Source organism: Balaenoptera borealis (assembly GCF_965194805.1).
Source record: "Balaenoptera borealis genome assembly, chromosome: 13".
Taxonomy (NCBI): domain Eukaryota; kingdom Metazoa; phylum Chordata; class Mammalia; order Artiodactyla; family Balaenopteridae; genus Balaenoptera; species Balaenoptera borealis.
Window position 1 is genome coordinate 52,369,166 of NC_138870.1, and position 22,019 is coordinate 52,391,184.

Consider the following 22,019-nt stretch of genomic DNA (forward strand, 5'->3'; position numbering starts at 1 on the left):
CCTTTAGCATTTGTTGTAAAGCTGGTTTGGCGGTGCTGAATTCTCTCAGCTTTTGCTTGTGCAAAGACATAATTAAAAGGAAAGAGTGAAGATACATGATTGAGGAAGAAAAATAAGAACAAATAACCGGAGAGTAAATACTTGGCCAAGTTGCAGAATTGCTTTTTTTTTATTAATAGAAGTCTCTACCAAGTTGTTTATTGATTATTTAATCCTCATCAATTAAGAGACTTGGATTTTAACTAGTTCTGCTACTAAATTCTATGATTTTGAGTAGGGCACTTTATTTCACCTGATCTTAATTTTCTTATCTTTAATACAAGGTTAGGACTAAATCTCTAAAGGAACATATAAATGGATTTTCTTTTCTTTTTTTCAGTGCTATAGATACTGACATTACTCACTTCTGAAATCATAAATAGACAGAAAATATTGGGTTTCTTTTGTAAATGGGTTAGTATGTTCACATTGGGACTTACCTGTTGAATTGGTATCTTTTATTCATTCATTGTGAGTTTTAGTATAAAATGATTTTCACTGTTTTCTTTGAAGACATACATATAAATCTTAATTGTGTATACAATTCTTTTTTGACTTCTTAAGTGTGTAATAATTTGAAAACTTAAGTGACATATAGACAAGTAGTTTTGACATAATTGATGACAATATATTCTTTCAGATTTATTATACTATGGCTCCCTTCAAAGTTGGGCTTGTGATAGTTTTTTTCAACTTGACCTTAATTTTAAAATATTTAAATAAATGGTTTAGCTTTAATCTAAAAGTAGAGTTTGTGTAGTAATTATAATAAAGCAGCACTGAAACAGTTAAGAAAGTGTGGGTTTGTTTAGGTTTGTGGTATAAATTACCTTTTTCTCAACTATTCTAGTGCTTAAAGTCTGTACCACAGAATTTGGGAATTAGAGTTTGTGATGTTTAGGAGTATTTTATCTGTTTTAGATGCATTTTCCCAATAGACGATATATTCTTTGAGAACAGAGATTTGTCTAACAAGATGCTTGGCACTGATTGGTTTAGTATGTGGCTCTTTAAGGCTCATTGGCCTGGCAAAGATTAAACCCATAAACTTCACTTCCCCATTTGAGCTTAAATATCTTGATCAGTAATATAAATATGTTTGTATTGATTACCTAAATTTTAAAAATACTGAGAGTTGGCCCATAAGGGTTAAATTGATAGGCTTTAGAGTCGAACTTGGGTTAAAAACTGCTGACTGATAACTGTCACCATAGTTCACAGTTTCATCATCTGTATCTCTTAGGGTTTTTGTGAGGAGTTAAATGAGGTACATTAAAAAAAAACCCCTTAGTGTCCCAAGCTGAGAGTAAATTGCTCAATAAATGATAGGTATACATAGGTGTTTTTATTGTTTATTCTGAGTTTTACATCTTTATAAATTTCCTACCTTATATTGATTATGATTAGGAAACTTCTAGAATTTGAGTTTGGAATACTTTTATTAGCTTTTCTTATTATAATCTTTAGTGATTTCAATTTTGTTTTTGAGATATAAGTAACATAGGATAAAATTTGCCCTTTTACAATGTACAGTTCATGGTTTTATTATATTCAGACATTAGGCAACCATAAGCACCATCTAATTTCAGAACTTTTTCGTCACCCCAGAAAAAAAAAAAGCCATATCCATAAGCAGTCATTCTCCAATCTCCCTTTCCCTACCCCTTAGCAACTACTAATCTACTTTCTCTGTTGATTTGCTTGTTCTGGATATTTCATATGAATGGAATCATACAATAAATATTCTTGTGTGTCAGGCTTCTTTTATTCAGCATAATGTTTTGAAGGTTCATCTATGTTGCAGGTTGTACCAGTACTTTCTGTTTGTGGCTGAATAATATTCCACTGTATGGTAATACCACATTTTGTTTATCTCATTGTCAGTTGATGGGCATTTGGGTTGTTTCCACTATTTGGCTATGAATAATGCTGCTATGAGCATTTGCCTGCAAGTTTTTGCATAGATGTTTTCATTTCTACTGGATGTATACCTAGGAGTGGAATTGCTGGGCCATATAGTTACTCTACGTTTTACTTTCTGATGAACTGCCAAGCTGTTTTCCCAAGCGACCACACCATTTTACATTTTCACCAACAATGTGTGAGGGTTTAAGTTTCACCACATCCTTAGCAATACTTGTTACTGTCTTTTGATTATAGCCGTCCTAGTGGGTAAGTGGTATATTACTGTGTTTCAAATTTGTATTTCTCTAATGACCAGTGACATTGAGCATCTCATTCATGTGCTTATTGGCCATTTATATATCATCTTGGGAGAAATATCTACTGAAATCCTTTGCTCCTTTTTAATTGGGTTTTTAAAATTATTATTATTGAGTTGTGAAAGTTCTTACATATTCAAGATCTAGTCCCTTATCAGATATATGATTTGCAAAAATTTTCTTGCATTCTATGGATTGTCTTTTCATTTTCTTGATAGTGTCCTTTGAAGCACGATCATTTTTAATTTTGATGAATTCAGTTTATCTGTTTTTCCTTTGGTCGCTTATGCATTTTGATATCATACCTAACAAACCATTTCATAATTTGAGGTCATAAAGATTTTTGCCCATGTTTTCTTCTAAGAGTTTTTAGTTTTAGATCTTACACTTAGGTCATTGATTCATTTTTTTTTTTTTAATTTTTAAAAAAATGTTATTTATTTATTTATTTATGGCTGTGTTGGGTCTTCGTTCCTGTGCGAGGGCTTTCTCTAGTTACGGCAAGTGGGGGCCACTCTTCATCACGGTGCGCGGGCCTCTCACTATCGCGGCCTCTCTTGTTGTGGAGCGCAGGCTCAGTAATTGTGGCTCACGGGCCTAGTTGCTCCGTGTCATGTGGGATCTTCCCAGACCAGGGCTTGAACCCGTGTCCCCTGCGTTGGCAGGCAGATTCTCAACCACTGAGCCACCAGGGAAGCCCCAGTTGATTCATTTTGAGTTAATTTTTGTAAATGGTATGAGGTAAGGCTCCAGTATCACTCTTTTACATGTGAATATCCATTAGTTCTTTCCCCATTGAATTATTCTTTCTCCATTGAATTATCTTGACAGATTTCCATTTTAAGGAACTTAAAACCTGTTTGTCATGATTTAAAACAAAAGGTTTGTTGTCTTTCCGTCTGAAAGCTATGTCCTAATTATGGAGTATAACTTGCTCTAAAATTTGAACGTGACACACTGATGCTTTAGGTATTACCTTACCCAGTTGACCAATTGTATCTGAGATTATAGGATGACAGATGAGCTGGATATCTCACAGTAGTAATTTTCCCTAGTATGAAAGCTTCTTTTCCTCTTTATAGGATTGATTTGATTTTATAACATCTTATTTTATTTATTTATTACCTTTTTAAAATTATACTTAATTTACAATATTGTGTTAGTTTCAAGTGTACAGCAAAGTGATTTCAGTTATACATAAATATTTATAGATACTCTTTTTCAGATTCTTTTCCATTACAGGTTATTACAGGATATTGAGTATAGTTCCCTGTGCTATGTAGTAGGTCCTTGTTGTTTACCGATTTTATATAGCAGCTTATTTTAAAAGCAGCTAAGTCAGAGTTTGAGATGGGTTGTAATCTGTCTTTTTCTATTTTGTATGTAAGTCTTTTTTCTAATGTCAACAATTAATGAAAATACTGGCACAACTTGGGGGAGAAGCAAAAAGTGATTTATTAAGATAATCAGTTATCATACTGGTCAGGCCTTAATTTTTCTAATCAGTTTCTTAGAATACCATGAAGGGATCTGTCCTCCAAAGGAAAGAAACCCAGTAGTGACCATTTACTTTTGCTATTCTGTTAATCTTAATTTCTGTAGTCTACAGATTATGAAAATAGTTATATATATTTTCATCATTGTGGCTTCTCATTAAGCATCTGATTTTTTCATAATTTCAGCCTAGAGATGTTGGACAAAGTTGAGCCCCCGACTATACCAGAAGGTTATGCTATGTCCGTGGCATTCCATTGTTTGCTAGACCTTGTACGTGGAATCACTAGTATGATTGAAGGAGAGTTAGGAGAGGTTGAAACAGAATGTCAGACTACTACCACTGAAGCAGTTTCTTCACCAACACAGTCATCAGAACAGCAAGAATTACAGTCAACATCAGACCAAATGGATAAAGCAATAGGTATATTATTATGATTCTGTATTTTTAATTTTTATTTTGAAATAATTTTAAATTTACAGGGAAATTGCAAAAATAATAGTTTCCATATATCCTTTACCATGATATTCCAATTGTTAACTACCATATTTGCATTATCATTCTCTCTATATACATGTCACTATACTTTTTTTCTGAACTATTTGAGAATAAGTTGCAGACATGTTGCCCATTACCCCTTAGTACTTTAAAGTGTATTTTCTAAAAATAAGGACAGTTTCCTACTTAACCACAGTATAGTCACCATCAGAAATTTAGCATCCATTCAATATGTCATCGAATCCCACATGTCCTTCAAATTTTGCCATTTGCCTCAGTGATGTCCTTTATGGTCTAGGATTACATGTTGAATTCAGTTGCATGTCTCTACACTCTCCTTCAGTCTGGAACAATTCCTTAATTTTTCCATGTTTTATATGACCTTGACATTTTTGAAGAGAACAGCCCAGTCAACTTGGGTTTGTTTTTGTTCCCTCAATTAGATTCAATATATTCATTTTTGGCAGAGCTACCACAGAAATGTTGCAATGCTATACACTGGTGATGTTAACTTTTATCATTTGGTTAGTATGATGTGTGCCTTGTTTCTTCAGTATAAAGTTAATTGTTAACTTTTTCTGGAGAAATACTTTGAGACACCTGTAAAAGAGAGCTTTCCCTTCTTCCTCATTTATTTTGTTTCATTTATTTATTTGTATTAGTGTAGACTCTCGGATTCCTATTTTATTCAAAGAGTTACAATCTTTGATTATCATTATTTGGTTTGACGCTCATTATCCCTGACATGGCCATTTGGGAGCCCTTTCAAGCCAGCCCCTGTGTCCTTTTATCATCCCATGTCCTTTTGTCATTATCTGAGCACTACCTTACTGTCTGATACAGCAGAATGTTCTAAGATCATCTTGGATTTTTCTTGCTTAACCTAGGAGTCAGTTATTTTTCCAAGGAGCCCTAGTTCCTTTTAGTAGAGAATAGTATTTAGAAACTAACACATGGGCATTAGGTATGCTTCTTGGTACTTGAATAGAAATACACACATACATGAGCACACGTCTATCTACATTTAAAATATATGTATCTTGGGACTTCCCTGGTGGTGCAGTGGTTAAGAATCTACCTGCCAATGCAGGGGACACATTCGAACCCTGGTCTGGGAAGATCCCACATGCCACGGAGCAACTAAGCCCATGCGCCACAACTACTGAGCCTGCACTCTGGAGCCCGCGAGCCACAACTGCTGAAGCCCGCACACCTAGAGCCCATGCTCCGCAACAAGAGGAGCCACCACAATGAGAAGCCCGCGTACCGCAATGAAGTGTAGCCCCCCCGCTCGCCGCAACTAGAGAAAGCCCGCGCGCGGCAATGAAGGCCCCACACAGCCATAAATAAATAAATAAATAAATAAATTTTTAAAAAGATCTTTAAAAAATAAATAAATAAAAATAAAAACATATATCTCTCTATATTAAATACCATGAGGTCACACCAATTTTTTCAATTCCAGTTTAATACCACAGGGTTTACTTTTAACTTTCCATATTTGTAATTTCCTTCTCCAACAGTGAGAAACTTGATCCTATTTTACTCTGTGTATTTACTTATTTGCACGATTTACAGTGTATGTAACCAGTCTCGTGGCTGAGCCTGCTTATCACAGTGTCTCACTGCCAGCTGGTCACACAGGCCGAAAGTTTGGCCCAATGAAATGGAAGGGAATAGGAACTGATATTATATATATAAATATATATATATATTTTGAAGGTCACTTTTGTAAGAAAGATCTTACCATTGATATGTTAAAACAACTCAGTTTTAAAACTTCTTGGGAATTCCCTGGTGGTCCAGTGTTTAGGACTCTGCACTCTCACTGCTGAGGGACCAGGTTCCATCCCTGGTGGGTGAACTAAGATCCCACAAGCCACACGGCACAACCGAAAAAAAAAAAGACTTCTTGAATTCTGAAACTATGGTATGGTTTTAAAATTTTCATTTATTCAGATATATATTAAATGTTACAGCTTTAGTATTTAATAATTGAGTTGTTTTTGGAATATTTGCTATATTACCAAGTGATAAGGGGGATTATAGAGTTTGACATATTGTCAAGTGCTGTGACATCTATAATTATCATTAAATATTGTATGTTTTTCCTTTAAGTTAGTAGAGCTGTTTGGGAAGAAATGGTGAATGCCTGCTGGTGTGGTCTGCTTGCTGCACTCTCACTCCTTCTTGATGCCAGGTATTAAGTCTTTGTAAGTTTTATATTGCATGTGGCAGTTAAAAAGAAAACAACAAACCATTAAAATGGTTTCCTTAAATTTATCCAGAGAATTATTTCCTAATATTAGTTTTTATGTTTGTGGAATGTTATTATTTTTCTGCCATTCTCCTCCCCCATCCTATTGTCACATGTTATAATGGAAAAATACAATCCTAAAATAACAGAATGCCTTTTTCTTTTCTTTTTTTTTTTTAACATCTTTATTGGAGTATAATTGTTTTACAATGGTGTGTTAGTTTCTGCTGTATAACAAAGTGAATCAATATACATATAGCCCCATATCTCCTCCCTCTTGCGTCTCCCTCCCCCCCATCCCACCCCTCTAGGTGGACACAAAGCACCGAGTTGATCTCCCTGTGCTATGCTATGTGGCTGCTTCCCACTAGCTATCTATTTTACATTTGGTAGTGTATATATGTCAGTGCTACTCTCTCACTTCGTCCCAGCTTACCCTTCCCCCTCCCCATGTCCTCAAGTCCATTCTCTACATCTGTGTCTTTATTCCTGTCCTGCCCCTAGATTCATCAGAATCTTTTTTTTTTTTTTAGATTCCATATATATGTGTTAGCATACGTTATTTGTTTTTCTCTTTTTGACTTACTTCACTCTGTATGACAGACTCTAGGTCCATCCACCTCACTACAAATAACTCAATTTTGTTTCTTTTTATGGTTGAGTAATATTCCATTGTATATATGTGCCACATCTTCTTTATCCACAGAATGCCTTTTTCATTTTAAGCTTTACTACTACTTTTACAATGATGATTATATTATTCAATTTTTTTTGATGTTTTTCTTCAGAATTATAGAATTTACTGATTTTAAAATGCTTGATATTTTTAAGTTATATCTTTGAGTTCTTGACCATTTTCTTCATTAATGAATATATGTGTCATAAATTGCTTTTAACCAGTTCAAATTTTCAGAGGTTTATCAGTTAAACGTTCTTCTTAAGTAGACTGATTTTGACAACGTTTTAAATAGATTTTCTTAAAACTTTACTGACTGCCTAATTCCACATCATGTTTGGCAGCATAATTTAAAATAAATTAATCATACTAAATAAAATACTTTTTCTTTTCAGCACAGATGAAGCTGCCACTGAGAATATTTTAAAAGCTGAACTGACTATGGCTGCTCTTTGTGGAAGACTGGGCCTTGTAACTTCAAGAGATGCCTTTATAACTGCAATATGCAAAGGTTCCCTGCCTCCGCATTACGCTCTTACTGTATTGAATACCACCACTGCAGCCACACTTCCCAACAAATGTAAGATTTCAGCTTCCTCAGAGTTCTCTTCATCTAGTGGGGTGACATGGCATAGGGAAGAGATTATAGAAATTCTGAGTTCAAGCCTCTGCTTTTCCACTCACTGAGTCTCTGACCTCTGTGGGAAGTTAATGTCCCTGAGCCTCAATTTCTTCCATCTTTTTGAAACAATGAAGGTGGGAGTAGGGCAGAATAATACCAATTTTAAACAATGATTGTGAGGATAAAAGAAGATAAATCTAGAAGTCCTTTGTAAACTCTAGCATACTACTGAAATGGGAGTGGTTAGTTTGTTTTGTTTTTAATGGAACTAGTAGAACAGGAATGTTTGCCACCACTTAGATTAAGTTGACATTCAAAAAGTTTTTTTTCTTGTTGATTACTTTGTTACATGTTACATGTCATATAAATAAATTTCAGTGTGATGCTCAGTTTTCAAACTGAAAATGTGAGTATTGGTCTCTCTTCTAACTTTAAGTAGAAAAGTTTACTGGGAATACATGTTTAAAATAGTAAGTGTCCTAAATTCTATTTTGCTTGTGAAGCAATCTACCAAAGTTTTATAATTTGTTAAAGTTATATATAAAATAACTTAATATTTGCCTAACTTGTCTTTGTTTTTGCACCTCCTGAGTTTTCAGAATGTTTGCATATAGATAATAGGTAACTAAATAAATGTCATAGTTGAACTTATTTTAATCAAATTAATGTTTTAAAATATAACATTACTTTGAGTACAACATGAAAAGTATATTTTAGTTATTTAGGTTTTCCTTTGTGTTCTAGCATATTCCATTCAGGGCCAAAGTGTTATGATGATCAGTCCATCAAGTGAATCTCACCAGCAAGTTGTGGCAGTGGGTCAACCACTAGCAGTCCAGCCTCAAGGGACAGTAATGGTAAAGTACTTTTTCTTTTCTTGGTAACCAATTAATACCAATTAACTATCAAGGAAATCTTCCGTACCTTTTTTTATGTTTCTCAAAATTCATCATTATACTTACTTTTATCTGAATGATACTTTTAGAAAAACTAGGTAAATATGGAGTGACATTATTATAACCAACTATGATAACACAACTTTTAAGCAAATGAATTTGTTCTGTACAAAACCATCCAAGCCTATTTTCTTAATATTTTTGTTTTTTAGTAAAAAAATTTGAATACGTTAATACTTCTTTATAAGCTTATAATTTTCAAGAATGCATAACAGTTCTTGCAAATATATCCTTTTTTCATATAGCTAACTTCCAAAAATATCCAGTGTATGAGGACTTTACTTAACTTGGCACACTGCCATGGGGCTGTTCTTGGAACATCATGGCAACTTGTCTTGGCAACTCTACAGGTATGTTGTAGCCTCTGGGTCAGAGGCCAATGTTGTTTTTAATATCTAAATGCTAACGGTTAAACTCACCATTGCCTATCAGTGCTTTGGGCAGGCCTGAATAGACAGTAAGTATGAAAAAGGAGAAGTCAGAAAAAGAAAAAAGACATGGCTCATAGTGTACAAAGCAATGGGATGTTTCTTATAATGGCCTGTTCTACTGCCTATGCTTGGTGTAATAAGTCTTTTGTATGAATATTAATTACTAATTTATATTTAGTTATTAGATACCTACTACTGATTTTAGTTTTAGTTACTGGAATTTTTGTAGGTTTATAAATTTCTTTGTTTTGATTTTTTTTTTTTTTTTTTTTTACAGCATCTAGTATGGATTCTGGGATTAAAGCCTAGTAGTGGTGGTGCCTTGAAACCTGGGAGAGCTGTAGAAGGACCCAGTACAGTAAGCTCTAGTCATTCTTACTCAATTAGTACTTCGCAAAATGTTTATATGTTACATTTAATTTTATTCTTCTCTTAGGTTCTAACAACAGCAGTGATGACAGACTTGCCAGTGATTTCCAACATACTTTCAAGATTGTTTGAAAGCTCACAGTAAGAGTCAGTTTTTTTAATTGATACAAACGTTATTGTTAGCTGTATATTTTATATCAGAATGTCTTATTTCTTCTTTTTTTTTTTAGGTATCTTGATGACGTATCATTGCATCATTTAATAAATGCACTTTGTTCCTTATCCCTAGAAGCAATGGATATGGCCTATGGAAATAATAAGGTGTGATATTCTACCTTTCTGTGTTAAATATGGTATATTATTTTGTTTAATAAGGTGTGTATTCATTATGATCTTAGCGTTTTACAAGTGGGACTAATACCTTGTAGGCTAGCCCTGCTCTGTTGGGTTTTTATATTTATGGTTGTTATTTGTTGAAGGGAGAGTGAAGAGGACATTTTTTGGCTTATGGTATGTGCCAGTATGTATTATGATTTTAAATTGTGTCCATTTCTCTCATGTACTGAATATTATTTAAAATATTTCTATAAAGAATAACTCAATACCACATTTATAAATGTGTTCCACAAAATGTCACAGTAATCCTCATGACTACAACTTATGATTGGGGCAGTACAAGTTTTAAATCAAGGAATATATGTCTCAGTTTCTCTTGCCTTCGTTGGGTTGGAAAATAAGGTGCTAATCATTTCTTTCTGAAGGTAATGATTCTCCCTACCTTGAAAGTTAAACTTTTGCTTTGTTTGTTGACTAAATGAATAGAACAGTACTTTTGAGAACATTTCTTTGTATACTCAAAATATCATTTTCTGTTAAACTTGGAAAAGCATGGGAATATTTGGGTTTATTTATACCTTAGAAATTATTTAAAATAAAATGCTTTCTACATTTTAAAATGAATAAATATAGTACTTGGACCATTTACAAATAAATGAAGACACCCAGAAAATAATTAGAAAAGCAGAGAATGCAGCTTATGGTTTATTTAATATCCAACTGTAGGATCCAAAATTATGTTGTCTGCCTAGTCCTTAATTATAATTCTGGGTACTGTGGCTTGTCATCTTGGCTCATGTAATTCATTTAAAGATTAGCCAATAAGATCTTACTAGGGCAAAGTTTTGTATATTAAAGCACGTAGAGAATTACATAAACATGCAGGTATTTGAAAATATATATTATAGTTTACTCCAAATCAAGGCAAGGATAATATGAAATACAGTGAAGTAATCAAATTCTTGATACCTTCAATAATCCTACATCCTTAAGATTAATTCTTAACACAAAAGTATAATATTTTTAATAGAGTACCTTAATGAAATCTGAGCAAGTTTATATGGTAATGGCTTGAGAATTTATGTATTCACTCAACAAGTACAGTATGTTTACTATGTACATGACACTCTGCTAGGAAATGTAAGATTTCTCCTTTAAAAGAGCATGTAAACCACTTGGCCCATGGATAAGTGGCAGTTAAGGTGGTAAGAGAGTCTAAATAAATGGTATAGATATTAAGTGATATGAGACCTATTTTCTGAATCCTTATTGACTTGTTACATAAGATTTTTTAGTACATATTTTTACTAAAATGAATTAAAACTAATCAAGATAAATTTGTGATTGGAGCTGAATATTGAAGGAACGGTAGGAGATATATATGTATGAAGGGGCAGGTTCATGGAAGTCAGAAGAGAAAAATGTTACATGAAGTCGGGAATCAGTGAGGATTGAGGAAAAAATAGATTTGAGTATTATTAGTTTATTGTTCACCTTGAGGAGTATAATTTCAATAGAGTTGTAGGAGTAGATGTGATATTTCAGAGAGGCTTGGGGGGAACAGATGTTGAGAAAATGGATACACTGGAATAGAGATGACTTCCCTGAGAATGGGGTCACATCTCTCCATTTTAGGATTTAATTTTGTAAAGTAATGTGGTGAATAAGGAATGGAAATAAAAGTTTTTAGAAGTATTCAAGTATGAACTTTATAAAAATTATTTTTATGGAGGTGTAAAACAGTTTATTATTCACTTGTGCTTTCTATAAAAATTTATAAATGTTCAGATGTTAAAATAAGTAGAAACATTTGTATTTTTTTACTTTTTTTAAAAGTTTATCAATGTCAGCTGTTCTGAGTGAATTAAATAGCTTAGGAATTAAAATGTATATATCATTGTCCTTTAGGTGTGGCTTTAAAGTGACCAGTCGTCTCATTTTTGGTCCTCATTTCAGGAATTTGTGCTAATGTGTTGAGGAGGTAGCTGATGGTAAAGCTTGCAAATTCTTTTGTAGAAGGGGGCAATATTGATGATACTTGTGCAGGCATATTACCAAACTCAGTATAACAACAACAAAAATAATGAAAGAGCTATTATTCTTTGTTTACTGTATGTCAGGTACTAACATATAAAACAATATGGAGGTTCCTTAAAAAATTTAAGACAACTCTGTCAGGTTCAGTAGTAGTAACCTCTTTTTACAGATGAAATATAAAACTAAGTGGGATTTATCCCAGGGACGCAAGGATTCTTCAATATATGCAAATCAATCAATGTGATACCATATTGTGATACCACAAAGTGAAGAATAAAAACCATATGATCACGTCAGTAGATGCAGAAAAAGCTTCTGACAAAACTCAACACCCATTTATGATAAAAACTCTCCAGAAAGTGGGCATAGAGGTAACCTACCTCAACATAATAAAGGCCATATATGACAAACCCACAGCAAACATCATTCTCAATGGTGAAAAACTGAAATCATTTCCTCTAAGATCAGGAACGAGACAAGGATGTCCACTCTCACCACTATTATTCAACATAGTTCTGGAAGTCCTAGCCACGGCAATCAGAGAAGAAAAAGAAATAAAAGGAATCCAAATTGGAAAGGAAGAAGTAAAACTGTCACTGTTTGCGGATGACATGATACTATACATAGAGAATCCTAAAACTGCCACCAGAAAACTGCTAGAGCTAATTAATGAATATGGTAAAGTTGCAGGATACAAAATTAATGCACAGAAATCTCTTGCATTCCTATACACTAATGATGAAAAATCTGAAAGAGAAATTATGGAAACACTCCCATTTACCATTGCAACAAAAAGAATAAAATACCTAGGAATAAACCTACCTAGGGAGACAAAAGACCTGTATGCAGAAAACTATAAGACACTGATGAAAGAAATTAAAGATGATACCAACAGATGGAGAGATATACCATGTTCTTGGATTGGAAGAATCAACATTGTGAAAATGAGTATACTACCCAAAGCAATCTACAGATTCAGTGCAATCCCTATCAAATTACCAATGGCATTTTTTACGGAGCTAGAACAAATCATCTTAAAATTTGTATGGAGACACAAAAGACCCCGAATAGCCAAAGCAGTCTTGAGGCAAAAAAATGGAGCTGGAGGAATCAGACTCCCAGACTTCAGACTATACTACAAAGCTACAGTAATCAAGACAATATGGTACTGGCACAAAAACAGAAACATAGATCAATGGAACAAGATAGAAAGCCCAGAGATTAACCCATGCACCTATGGTCAACTAATCTATGACAAAGGAGGCAAAGATATACAATGGAGAAAAGACAGTCTCTTCAATAAGTGGTGCTGGGAAAACTGGACAGCTACATGTAAAAGAATGAAATTAGAATACTCCCTAACACCATACAGAAAAATAAACTCAAAATGGATTAGAGACCTAAATATAAGACTGGACACTATAAAACTCTTAGAGGAAAACATAGGAAGAACACTCTTTGACATAAATCACAGCAAGATCTTTTTTTGATCCACCTCCTAGAGTAATGGAAATAAAAACAAAAATAAACAAGTGGGACCTAATGAAACTTCAAAGCTTTTGCACAGCAAAGGAAACCATAAACAAGACGAAAAGACAACCCTCAGAATGGGAGAAAATATTTGCAAATGAATCAACGGACAAAGGATTAATCTCCAAAATATATAAACAGCTCATTCAGCTCAATATCAAAGAAACAAACACCCCAATCCAAAAATGGGCAGAAGACCTAAGTAGACATTTCTCCAAAGAAGACATACAGACGGCCACGAAGCACATGAAAAGATGCTCAACATCACTAATTATTAGAGAAATGCAAATCAAAACAACAATGAGGTATCACCTCACTCCTGTTAGAATGGGCATCATCAGAAAATCTACAAACAACAAATGCTGGAGAGGGTGTGGAGAAAAGGGAAACCTCTTGCACTGTTGGTGGGAATGTAAATTGATACAGCCAGTATGGAGAACAATATGGAGGTTCCTTAAAAAATTAAAAATACAATTATCATATGACCCAGCAATCCCACTACTGGGCATCTACCCAGAGAAAACCGTAATTCAAAAAGACACATGCACCCGAATGTTCATTGCAGCACTATTTACAATAGCCAGGTCATGGAAGCAACCTAAATGCCCATCAACAGACGAATGGATAAAGAAGATGTGGTACATATATACAATGGAATATTACTCAGCCATAAAAAGGAACGAAATTGAGTCATTTGTTGAGACGTGGATGGATCTAGAGACTGTCATACAGAGTGAAGTAAGTCAGAAAGAGAAAAACAAATATCGTATATTAATGCATGTATGCGGAACCTAGAAAAATGGTACAGATGAGCCAGTTTGCAGGGCAGAAGTTGAGACACAGATGTAGAGAATGGACATATGGACACCAAGGGGGGAAAACTGCGGTGAGGTGGGGATGGTGGTGTGCTGAATTGGGCGATTGGGATTGACATGTATACACTGATGTGTATAAAATTGATGCCTAATAAGAACCTGCAGTATAAAAAAACAAACAAAACAACTAATACTAAACTTTCATTGGGTTATTTGTATGGAAATATGTTAATATAAATGTTTCAGACATTACATGAAATTTCTAAAAATCTTATATTTGTATTTGTATGGAAATATGTATGGAAATATGTTAATATAAATGTTTCAGACATTACATGAAATTTCTAAAAATCTTATATTTGTATTTGTATGGAAATATGCATGGAAATATGTTAATATAAATGTTTCAGACATTGCATGAAATTTCTAAAAATCTTATATGTTCTGGTATAATGTTATAAGTAATAATCCTAGTTATTACTTTAAAATGTATATCTCAGAAATAACTAATTTTCTTGTCAACTGCATTATTATGAACTTTCATCAAATCTTTAACCGTGGTCATTTTTAAGTCTTTTGTCATTTACAGACAGTTCTGGGTGTACTCTGATGATTTTGCAAATATGTTCCTATAAAAGGGTTTCATCTTCAAGAAATTCATGGAAAAGACTCTGACAAGTACAGGTTTCTGGTAACTGACTGTACTGCTGAACTGAATGAATAAGCATTTTCAGAACTCTAATGAAAAACTGATGAACTCATAAAAGTGCTAACAAAAGATCAAGATGAAAAAAAAAATTAATTACATGGGACTGAGTGAACTGATGAGGATGAGTATAATTTTTGTGACTTTCTGTCTGAATTAAAAAAAAAAAAAATCCCACAAGGACTCAGAGGCAAAGAATATACAAATCAATTTTCACTGCAAAGTAAAGGAGCTGTTACAGTGGAGGATTACTGGACTGAATGTCAATATTATGACATAGTATGAGTGTGTTTCATGTTTGGTAATTGCAATCATTGTTGCTTTTGTTGTGGTCATCCATGTACAATGCTTGGTGTCAGTCTATTTATCTCTTGTAAAAATAAAATACAGTGTGTGTGTGGAAAAAAAAAAAACAAAAAAACAAAAAGCTAGCTTAAATAACCTGCCTAGGGTCACCTATTTAGTAATTGGTAGAACTTGGATTTGAACCGACATATGTCTCATTCCAGAGCTCCATTCTTTTTTTTTTTTTTTTAATTTATTTATTTTCTTTATTGTATTTTTGGCTGCATTGGGCCTTCGTTGCTGCACGCAGGCTTTTTCTCTAGTTGTGGAGAGCGGGGCCTACTCTTCGTTGCGGTGAGCAGACTTCTCACTGCGATGGCTTCTCTTGTTGTGGAGCACGGGCTCTAGGCGCGCGGGCCTCAGTAGTTGTTGCGCACAGGCTCAGTAGTTGTGGCTTGCAGGCTCTAGAGTGCAGGCTCAGTAGTTGTGGTGCATGGGCTTAGTTGCTCGGTGGCATGTGTGATCTTCCCGGACCAGGGCTCGAACCCGTGTCCCCTGCATTGGCAGGCAGATTCTTAACCACTGTACCACCAGGGAAGCCCCAGAGCTCCATTCTTAACCACTTCACTTGTGGCTCTAAGTTTTGTGTGCATCAAAGTCAGGTATGGTATGTTTTAAAAATGCACAAGTCAGGGCCACTTTCTAGGCTTCATGAATGTAAGAATCTTTGGGTATGAGGTCTGGACATATACATTCTTTTAAATGCTACGTGATTCCTCTGTGTATCCTCATTAGAATAAGAAGAAGGAGGAAAAGGAGGAGGTAATACTAGGCAACATTTATGAGGACTTATTATGTGCCAGGCACTTTCTAACGTGAGGTCATTTCTGTATATTATTATCTCCATTTCATAGATTAAAAAAAATTAGTAGCCTTAAAAAAGCATGAAATTTGCAACAACATGGATGGACTTGGAAGGTATTATGCTTAGTGAAATATGTCAGACAGAGAAAGACAAATACTGTATTTATCACCTATATGTGGAATAAAAAAAAAAAACACAAAACAAAACAACCCCCCCCCCCAAAACTAGTGAATATAATAAAAAAAAAGCAAACTAGTAGTTACCAGTGAGGAGAGGAAAGGAGGAAGGGGCAAATAGGGTAAGGGAATTAAGAGGTACAAACTGTTATGTATAAAATAAATAAGCAACAAGGTTATATTGTATGGCACAGGGAATATAGCCAATATTTTGTAGTAACTATAAATGGAATATAATCTATAAAAATTATGAATCACTATGTTGTATACCTGAAACTAATATCATAAATCAGTTATACCTCAATAAAAAAAATTACTCAAGGTTACATAGCTATTAAGTGGTAGTACGGACATGTTAAAAGTTCATAGACATCAGTCTTAACTACTGTATCATATTGTCTCTAGAATGGTGAATTTTTCTACCACAAAAATTTTTAGGGTACCTACAGCATTAGCACATGCAGGAAGGGTCAACCTGACTATATTTGTCTTAGACCCCAGGGTACTTGGTTCAACGGCTTTTACTAGGAAAGAAAGATAATAACTCATTTCCATAAGAGATTTTTATCAGCCCTGTAAAAATGTTGAGTATAGAGTAATAACGAAATCTTTTTCCTTAAAAATTGTAAAACTATTATCCTCTTAATTTGCTTTTAAAATTTCAGTTGCCTTTTGTTCACAAAAGTGGTTCACAGCCACTCATCAAAAAATTCTCATGGTTTTAGTCAGCTTAGTTTGCATTTAAGTATATTTTACTACCTCTATTAATATTGGGTTAGAGATAGTTGCCCTTTGATCCTTTTACTGAAACTGTTCTTATAACACATGGACCAGGTACTCTAATTTAGCCATTTATGAGGTACACTGACTCCCTTTCTGTTGTTGAAATGCCAGCGACTAAGGAACGGGGTTTGTCTTCTGTCTGCAACTTTTCTGTTAGTGTCTAAACTGACAGCGCTGATCTCTGCCTCTTCTTGACATCATGCTTCTTTCCCCTGATCTCTGTTGCCTCCTTTCTGTTTTTTGTTTTTGTTTTTCATATTTCCTGATATTAACACATAAACCCTGAGCATTTGAAGACTTCACTAATAAGAATATATATCAGTCAGCTTAGCCTGCCATAACAAAATACTGTAGACTGGATAACTTAAACTATAGAAATTAATTTTCTCATAGTTCTGGAAGCTGGAAGTCCAAAATCAGGTTGCCAGCATAATCAGTTCTGGTGTGGACGCTCTTCCTGGATTGAAAGATGGCTGCCTTCTCACTGTGTCCTCACATGGCAGGGAGAGAGGGAAAAGGGGGAAGAAGAGGGAAAAGGAGTGTGCCTGAGCTCACAAGCTCTTTGGTGTTTCTTCTTATAAGGACATTAATCTTATCGTGTTGGGGCCCCACCCTTATGATCTCATTTAACCTGAATTACCTCTATATAGACCCTATCTCCATATACCATCAGACTGGGGGTTAGAGTTACAGCATATGAAGTTTGGGGGGTGGGAGTCACAATCCAGTCCATAGGCAAATTCTTTCCTTCTGGTCAGAAGACTAGCCATTCTGTGTGTCTGGTATAATTTTTGAATTTTCACTCTTTCCCCACTAAAGCATTCTCTTCCCAACCAAATTTTCCAATTAGGAGCTATTCTAGTTACTTGAGGGTGGGCAGAAAGGCTTGTCTTATGATAACTGAGGTTTTGTTCTATTTACTGCGAATTAATCATATATTAATTATAGTCACGCTCTTCACAGTATTCTCAGTTTCATTTACAAGTGAAATACTCAGATTCTCCTTATAATATAAAAATGTATTATGTTTTCTCTCTAGGAACCATCTCTTTTTGCTGTTGCCAAATTGTTAGAAACTGGTCTAGTTAACATGCACCGAATAGAAATTCTATGGAGACCTCTAACTGGCCATCTACTGGAGGTAACCTCTTTTTCTTAATTATTATATTTACTTTTTGTTTAGGATAAAGACATACACAGTGAATTAATAATTGTGGATAACCATAAGAAAAATCAGCATTAACATTTTTTTCCTTGTACTTCTGTCTATATATTTTATCAGGGACTAAAGTTTTATAGTAATCGTTTTGGTGAAGGAATAGGTTGACTTTTTTGGCTGAAAGTGGATGATATATCAATGAAATCTCTGAAGTCTCCTTCAGCTGATAGCTTGGGACCCCTTTCTTTTATTATATAATCTTTTTATCCCCTCACCTTCAGCTAGTTCTGAAACTTCAAGGCAGTTAGCACTGAGACTTCGTACTAAACACTGCTCCTTTACAGCCTTTCCTGTGATTATGAGGTGGCTCTTCTACAAAGGGAAAAAAATCTATTTGGTATCACTAATTATAGATAGTGCCAGGGAATTTTATTTGGATTTCTATTCTCTTGTATTCAGACTGGGGTGAATCTGAAGAATTAGCTGCTTCTTAATAACAGCTGCTTCTATGGAATACATGTTTATGTGCAGTTTAGGTTTAGGTTGCTGTGATTGTTTCACATTATTTTAGTAATCTGAGAAAGGTATTATTCCTCATAGGAAAAAAATGTGCTTGTCTTTTCTTTCTTTTTTTCTCTCCATTTTATTGGGATTACTTTTATAAGCTTTTAAAGAATATATGCAGATTTCTTCATTATGGTATTCTCATCAAATGGCAAAAAAGTTTTTCAAATTTTAGCTCAGTGTTTGATTATGAAGATAGACCTGATTAGGAACCTGAGTATCTGCTGCTTTTGTTTATTCTGATGATATCATTTACCTTTATGAAATCCTTTCTTTTCTGTGACTTGTTTAGTTTCATTTTTTATCTTCTGTCTCTCTATTGCTTCCTCTTGCCTCTTATTCAGAAGGTAAGCTTTTGGATATTTTCGTATATTCTTCAACCTTTATTGATGCATATTTGATATAATTTTTTAAATATTGATGCACATTTGATATAATTTTTTTAAATTAAAAAAAATTTTTTTTAAATATGAAAGAATAGAAAATGTGATGTTTTAATTTTTCTTTTCTCAAACTGATGTGAGATGCATAGTTCAGTATACAAATTAAATATTAATTTTTTTTCTACATGTGTACCCTTAGGTGTGCCAGCATCCAAACTCTCGAATGAGAGAATGGGGAGCAGAAGCTTTAACTTCACTTATTAAAGCAGGATTAACATTTAACCATGATCCTCCACTTTCACAAAACCAGGTAAAAAAAAAAAACTTATCTCTTTTTTAAAAGTACTTAATGTAAGATCATCCTCTCCCATGTGTAACTTTTCTTAATTTATCAAATAGATGATAGTCTAAAAGTGGATCTTATTGGTTAATATTCTATTTTATTTGTCGGCCATGGATCTCTTACAGAAGGTTGATATGTCTAGATTTTTAGGATTATCTGTATTAAAAATTTTTCTTGTTAATAACACTGAACTAAGTTAATAAATTACCTAGAATTGGTCTCCCGGTCTAGAAGTTTCCCTCTTCATGAAGTGCCAAGGCTTCATTTTGGGGCCATACTTTATTAGCCTCTTTTCCTTTGGTCCTTACCTGTCTCTATTTTTATTTTTCCCACTCATTACCCTTACATTGGGAGAAACGAGTGGCAGAAGAGGAAAGCACAATAAAATAGATTTTTATTTTTAAATACTTTTAAAGGTTATTTTATACTTTCAGAGTTTACTTTTGTCATGAATCCTTTGTCCTGACTCCCATAATCATTCACATATATCTTATACAGTTTCTAAAAGGTACACCAGAGTTTTATGATTTGAAGGTTGAGTAGGAATGAGGCATTTAACAGCCCTTCCCATTGCCCTGTTATCTTACTGTATTGTATGTAGTTACAGTCTACAAGTTTCCTCAACAAATAATACTGAGTGCATGCTATGCCAGGCAGTATTTTAGCTGCCTGGGAATAGAATGATGAACAGGACAGAGAAGATCATTTTTATAGAGCTTTCATTTTAGTGATTTCATATTTTTTTCCTACTACAATTTAAGTTTTTTTGTAACAAAAGCCCTGTTTGTGTATATATCCTCAGCATCCAGCTTAATACCTGGCACATGGTGAGAGCTTAATAAATGTTTGTTCAGTCAGTGAACCAAATGAATCCCTGGAGAGAAAAAAATTAAAAATGAAGCAAGTGCTTTCAAATGCTGAAAAGAATAGAACAAAGTGTTTTTTTCACTTTGCAACAGTAAAAACATTTTGTGGTTTTATGTCATCTTTGTCTACTGTACTTGTTCATTTTTAGGAGTACTGAGACTTTTAAATTTCAATACATGGGGTATGCATTAATAGAGTAAATGAAAGGTAATTTTAGAAATTGGGAATTGTTTTCTTCTCTCCAAATAGAGCTGGGTATATATAGATATATTTCCTTTAGTGAGATTCATTTATATATGGGTCTATAATTAATACCTTTTAACATAAGATCACTCCCTATTTATCCTGAAATGTAGCATCTTAAAGATTGATTTTCATTTTCTCTTATTAAAAAAAAAGACATAGATGCCAAAATAATCCTAATGATTACTGTTAGAGAAATCTTTTTCAATGTTTATTTTACTAAAAAAATTCTCTTTACCATTGCAGTCTGAGAGGAGGTGAATTTAAACTTGAAAGGCAATAGCAGAGCCTTTCCATGTTCTGGGACTTCTCTTTCTAATTAGCTTCTTGCGTCCTTTTCAGAGGCTGCAGTTGCTTTTACTGAACCCATTAAAGGAGATGTCCAGTGTTAACCATCCAGATATCCGACTCAAGCAATTAGAATGTGTGTTGCAGATTCTGCAGAGTCAGGGAGACAGTCTTGGGCCTGGATGGCCATTAGTGCTTGGAGTTATGGGAGCAATCAGAAATGATCAAGGGTAAGTGTTTAAAATTAACATCCAAAAAGTGGTAGGGAAAGGGAATCCCTCCTAAAATCTTGGGATGATGGTTAATTTTTTATGTATGCCCTTCCTGCTTAAGTTTAAGATCTAGAATAGTTTTTCTTACCCTACCTTCAAGTGGCTATAGGGAATTCTTAGGGCTCATGTTTGTTTTGGAAGGATGGAAAAATTGCTGTTTCTTTGCCATTTATACATGAATACAAGGTTCTTACTTAACAATAAGAAAAATGCATCAATCTAACAAACTTTGAAACACATCCAAAGGTTGAGTTTCCTTTTGGTAAACAATTTGGTAAGATGTAAATGAGCATTTAGTGTTTGACCCCTCTACATATACTATACTTGCTAGTTAGTCTGATTACATGGATAAATAGTTCCTGCTCTGAAAGTAGAAACCTGTGGAAAAGGAGCAAGGCCTAGGGTCCTAGTAACAGAGTAGTTTGTTATGCTGCAAAAGAATAGAAGAACTCCAGTGGGAGGGGTATATGCCTGTGGAGTGGGGCAGAGTCAAAACTATAAAGGACCTTATATGCCTTTATAAATTATTTGGACTTATCCTCCGTACGTTTGGGAGGAATTTTAGGATTTTAAGCAGAGGAATGATGTGATTTGTTATGTGTTTGAGATACCTCATTATGTCAGTAGCATGGAGGGGTAAATGGGAAATCCTGCAGCACTCTCTAGAAATAGGAGGAGATGGATTTGAGCTACTTAATAGGTTGACTGTTGGGGTGAAGGCAGAAATAGCAAACAGAATCAGGGATGACTCCAAGATTTGTGACTTAGGCAGCTTAGTGGGTGGTGGTATTATTAACTAAAT

General features: G+C 34.2%; 1 protein-coding gene across 6 annotated transcripts in view; it reads left to right on the top strand.

Annotated features, from left to right (window-relative positions):
- MON2 (MON2 homolog, regulator of endosome-to-Golgi trafficking) overlaps positions 1-22,019 on the top strand; it is a 147,739-nt gene that overhangs the window by 51,806 nt on the left and 73,914 nt on the right. For all 6 annotated transcript variants that reach the window (XM_082351172.1, XM_082351173.1, XM_082351174.1 and 3 more), the window contains 11 exons: positions 3,944-4,179; positions 6,373-6,454; positions 7,583-7,767; positions 8,554-8,666; positions 9,011-9,115; positions 9,474-9,554; positions 9,633-9,706; positions 9,796-9,886; positions 18,138-18,239; positions 19,404-19,514; positions 21,000-21,175. In XM_082351172.1, the coding sequence (XP_082207298.1) occupies positions 3,944-4,179; positions 6,373-6,454; positions 7,583-7,767; positions 8,554-8,666; positions 9,011-9,115; positions 9,474-9,554; positions 9,633-9,706; positions 9,796-9,886; positions 18,138-18,239; positions 19,404-19,514; positions 21,000-21,175 (1,356 nt within the window). The remainder of the gene's footprint in view (positions 1-3,943; positions 4,180-6,372; positions 6,455-7,582; positions 7,768-8,553; positions 8,667-9,010; positions 9,116-9,473; positions 9,555-9,632; positions 9,707-9,795; positions 9,887-18,137; positions 18,240-19,403; positions 19,515-20,999; positions 21,176-22,019) is intronic.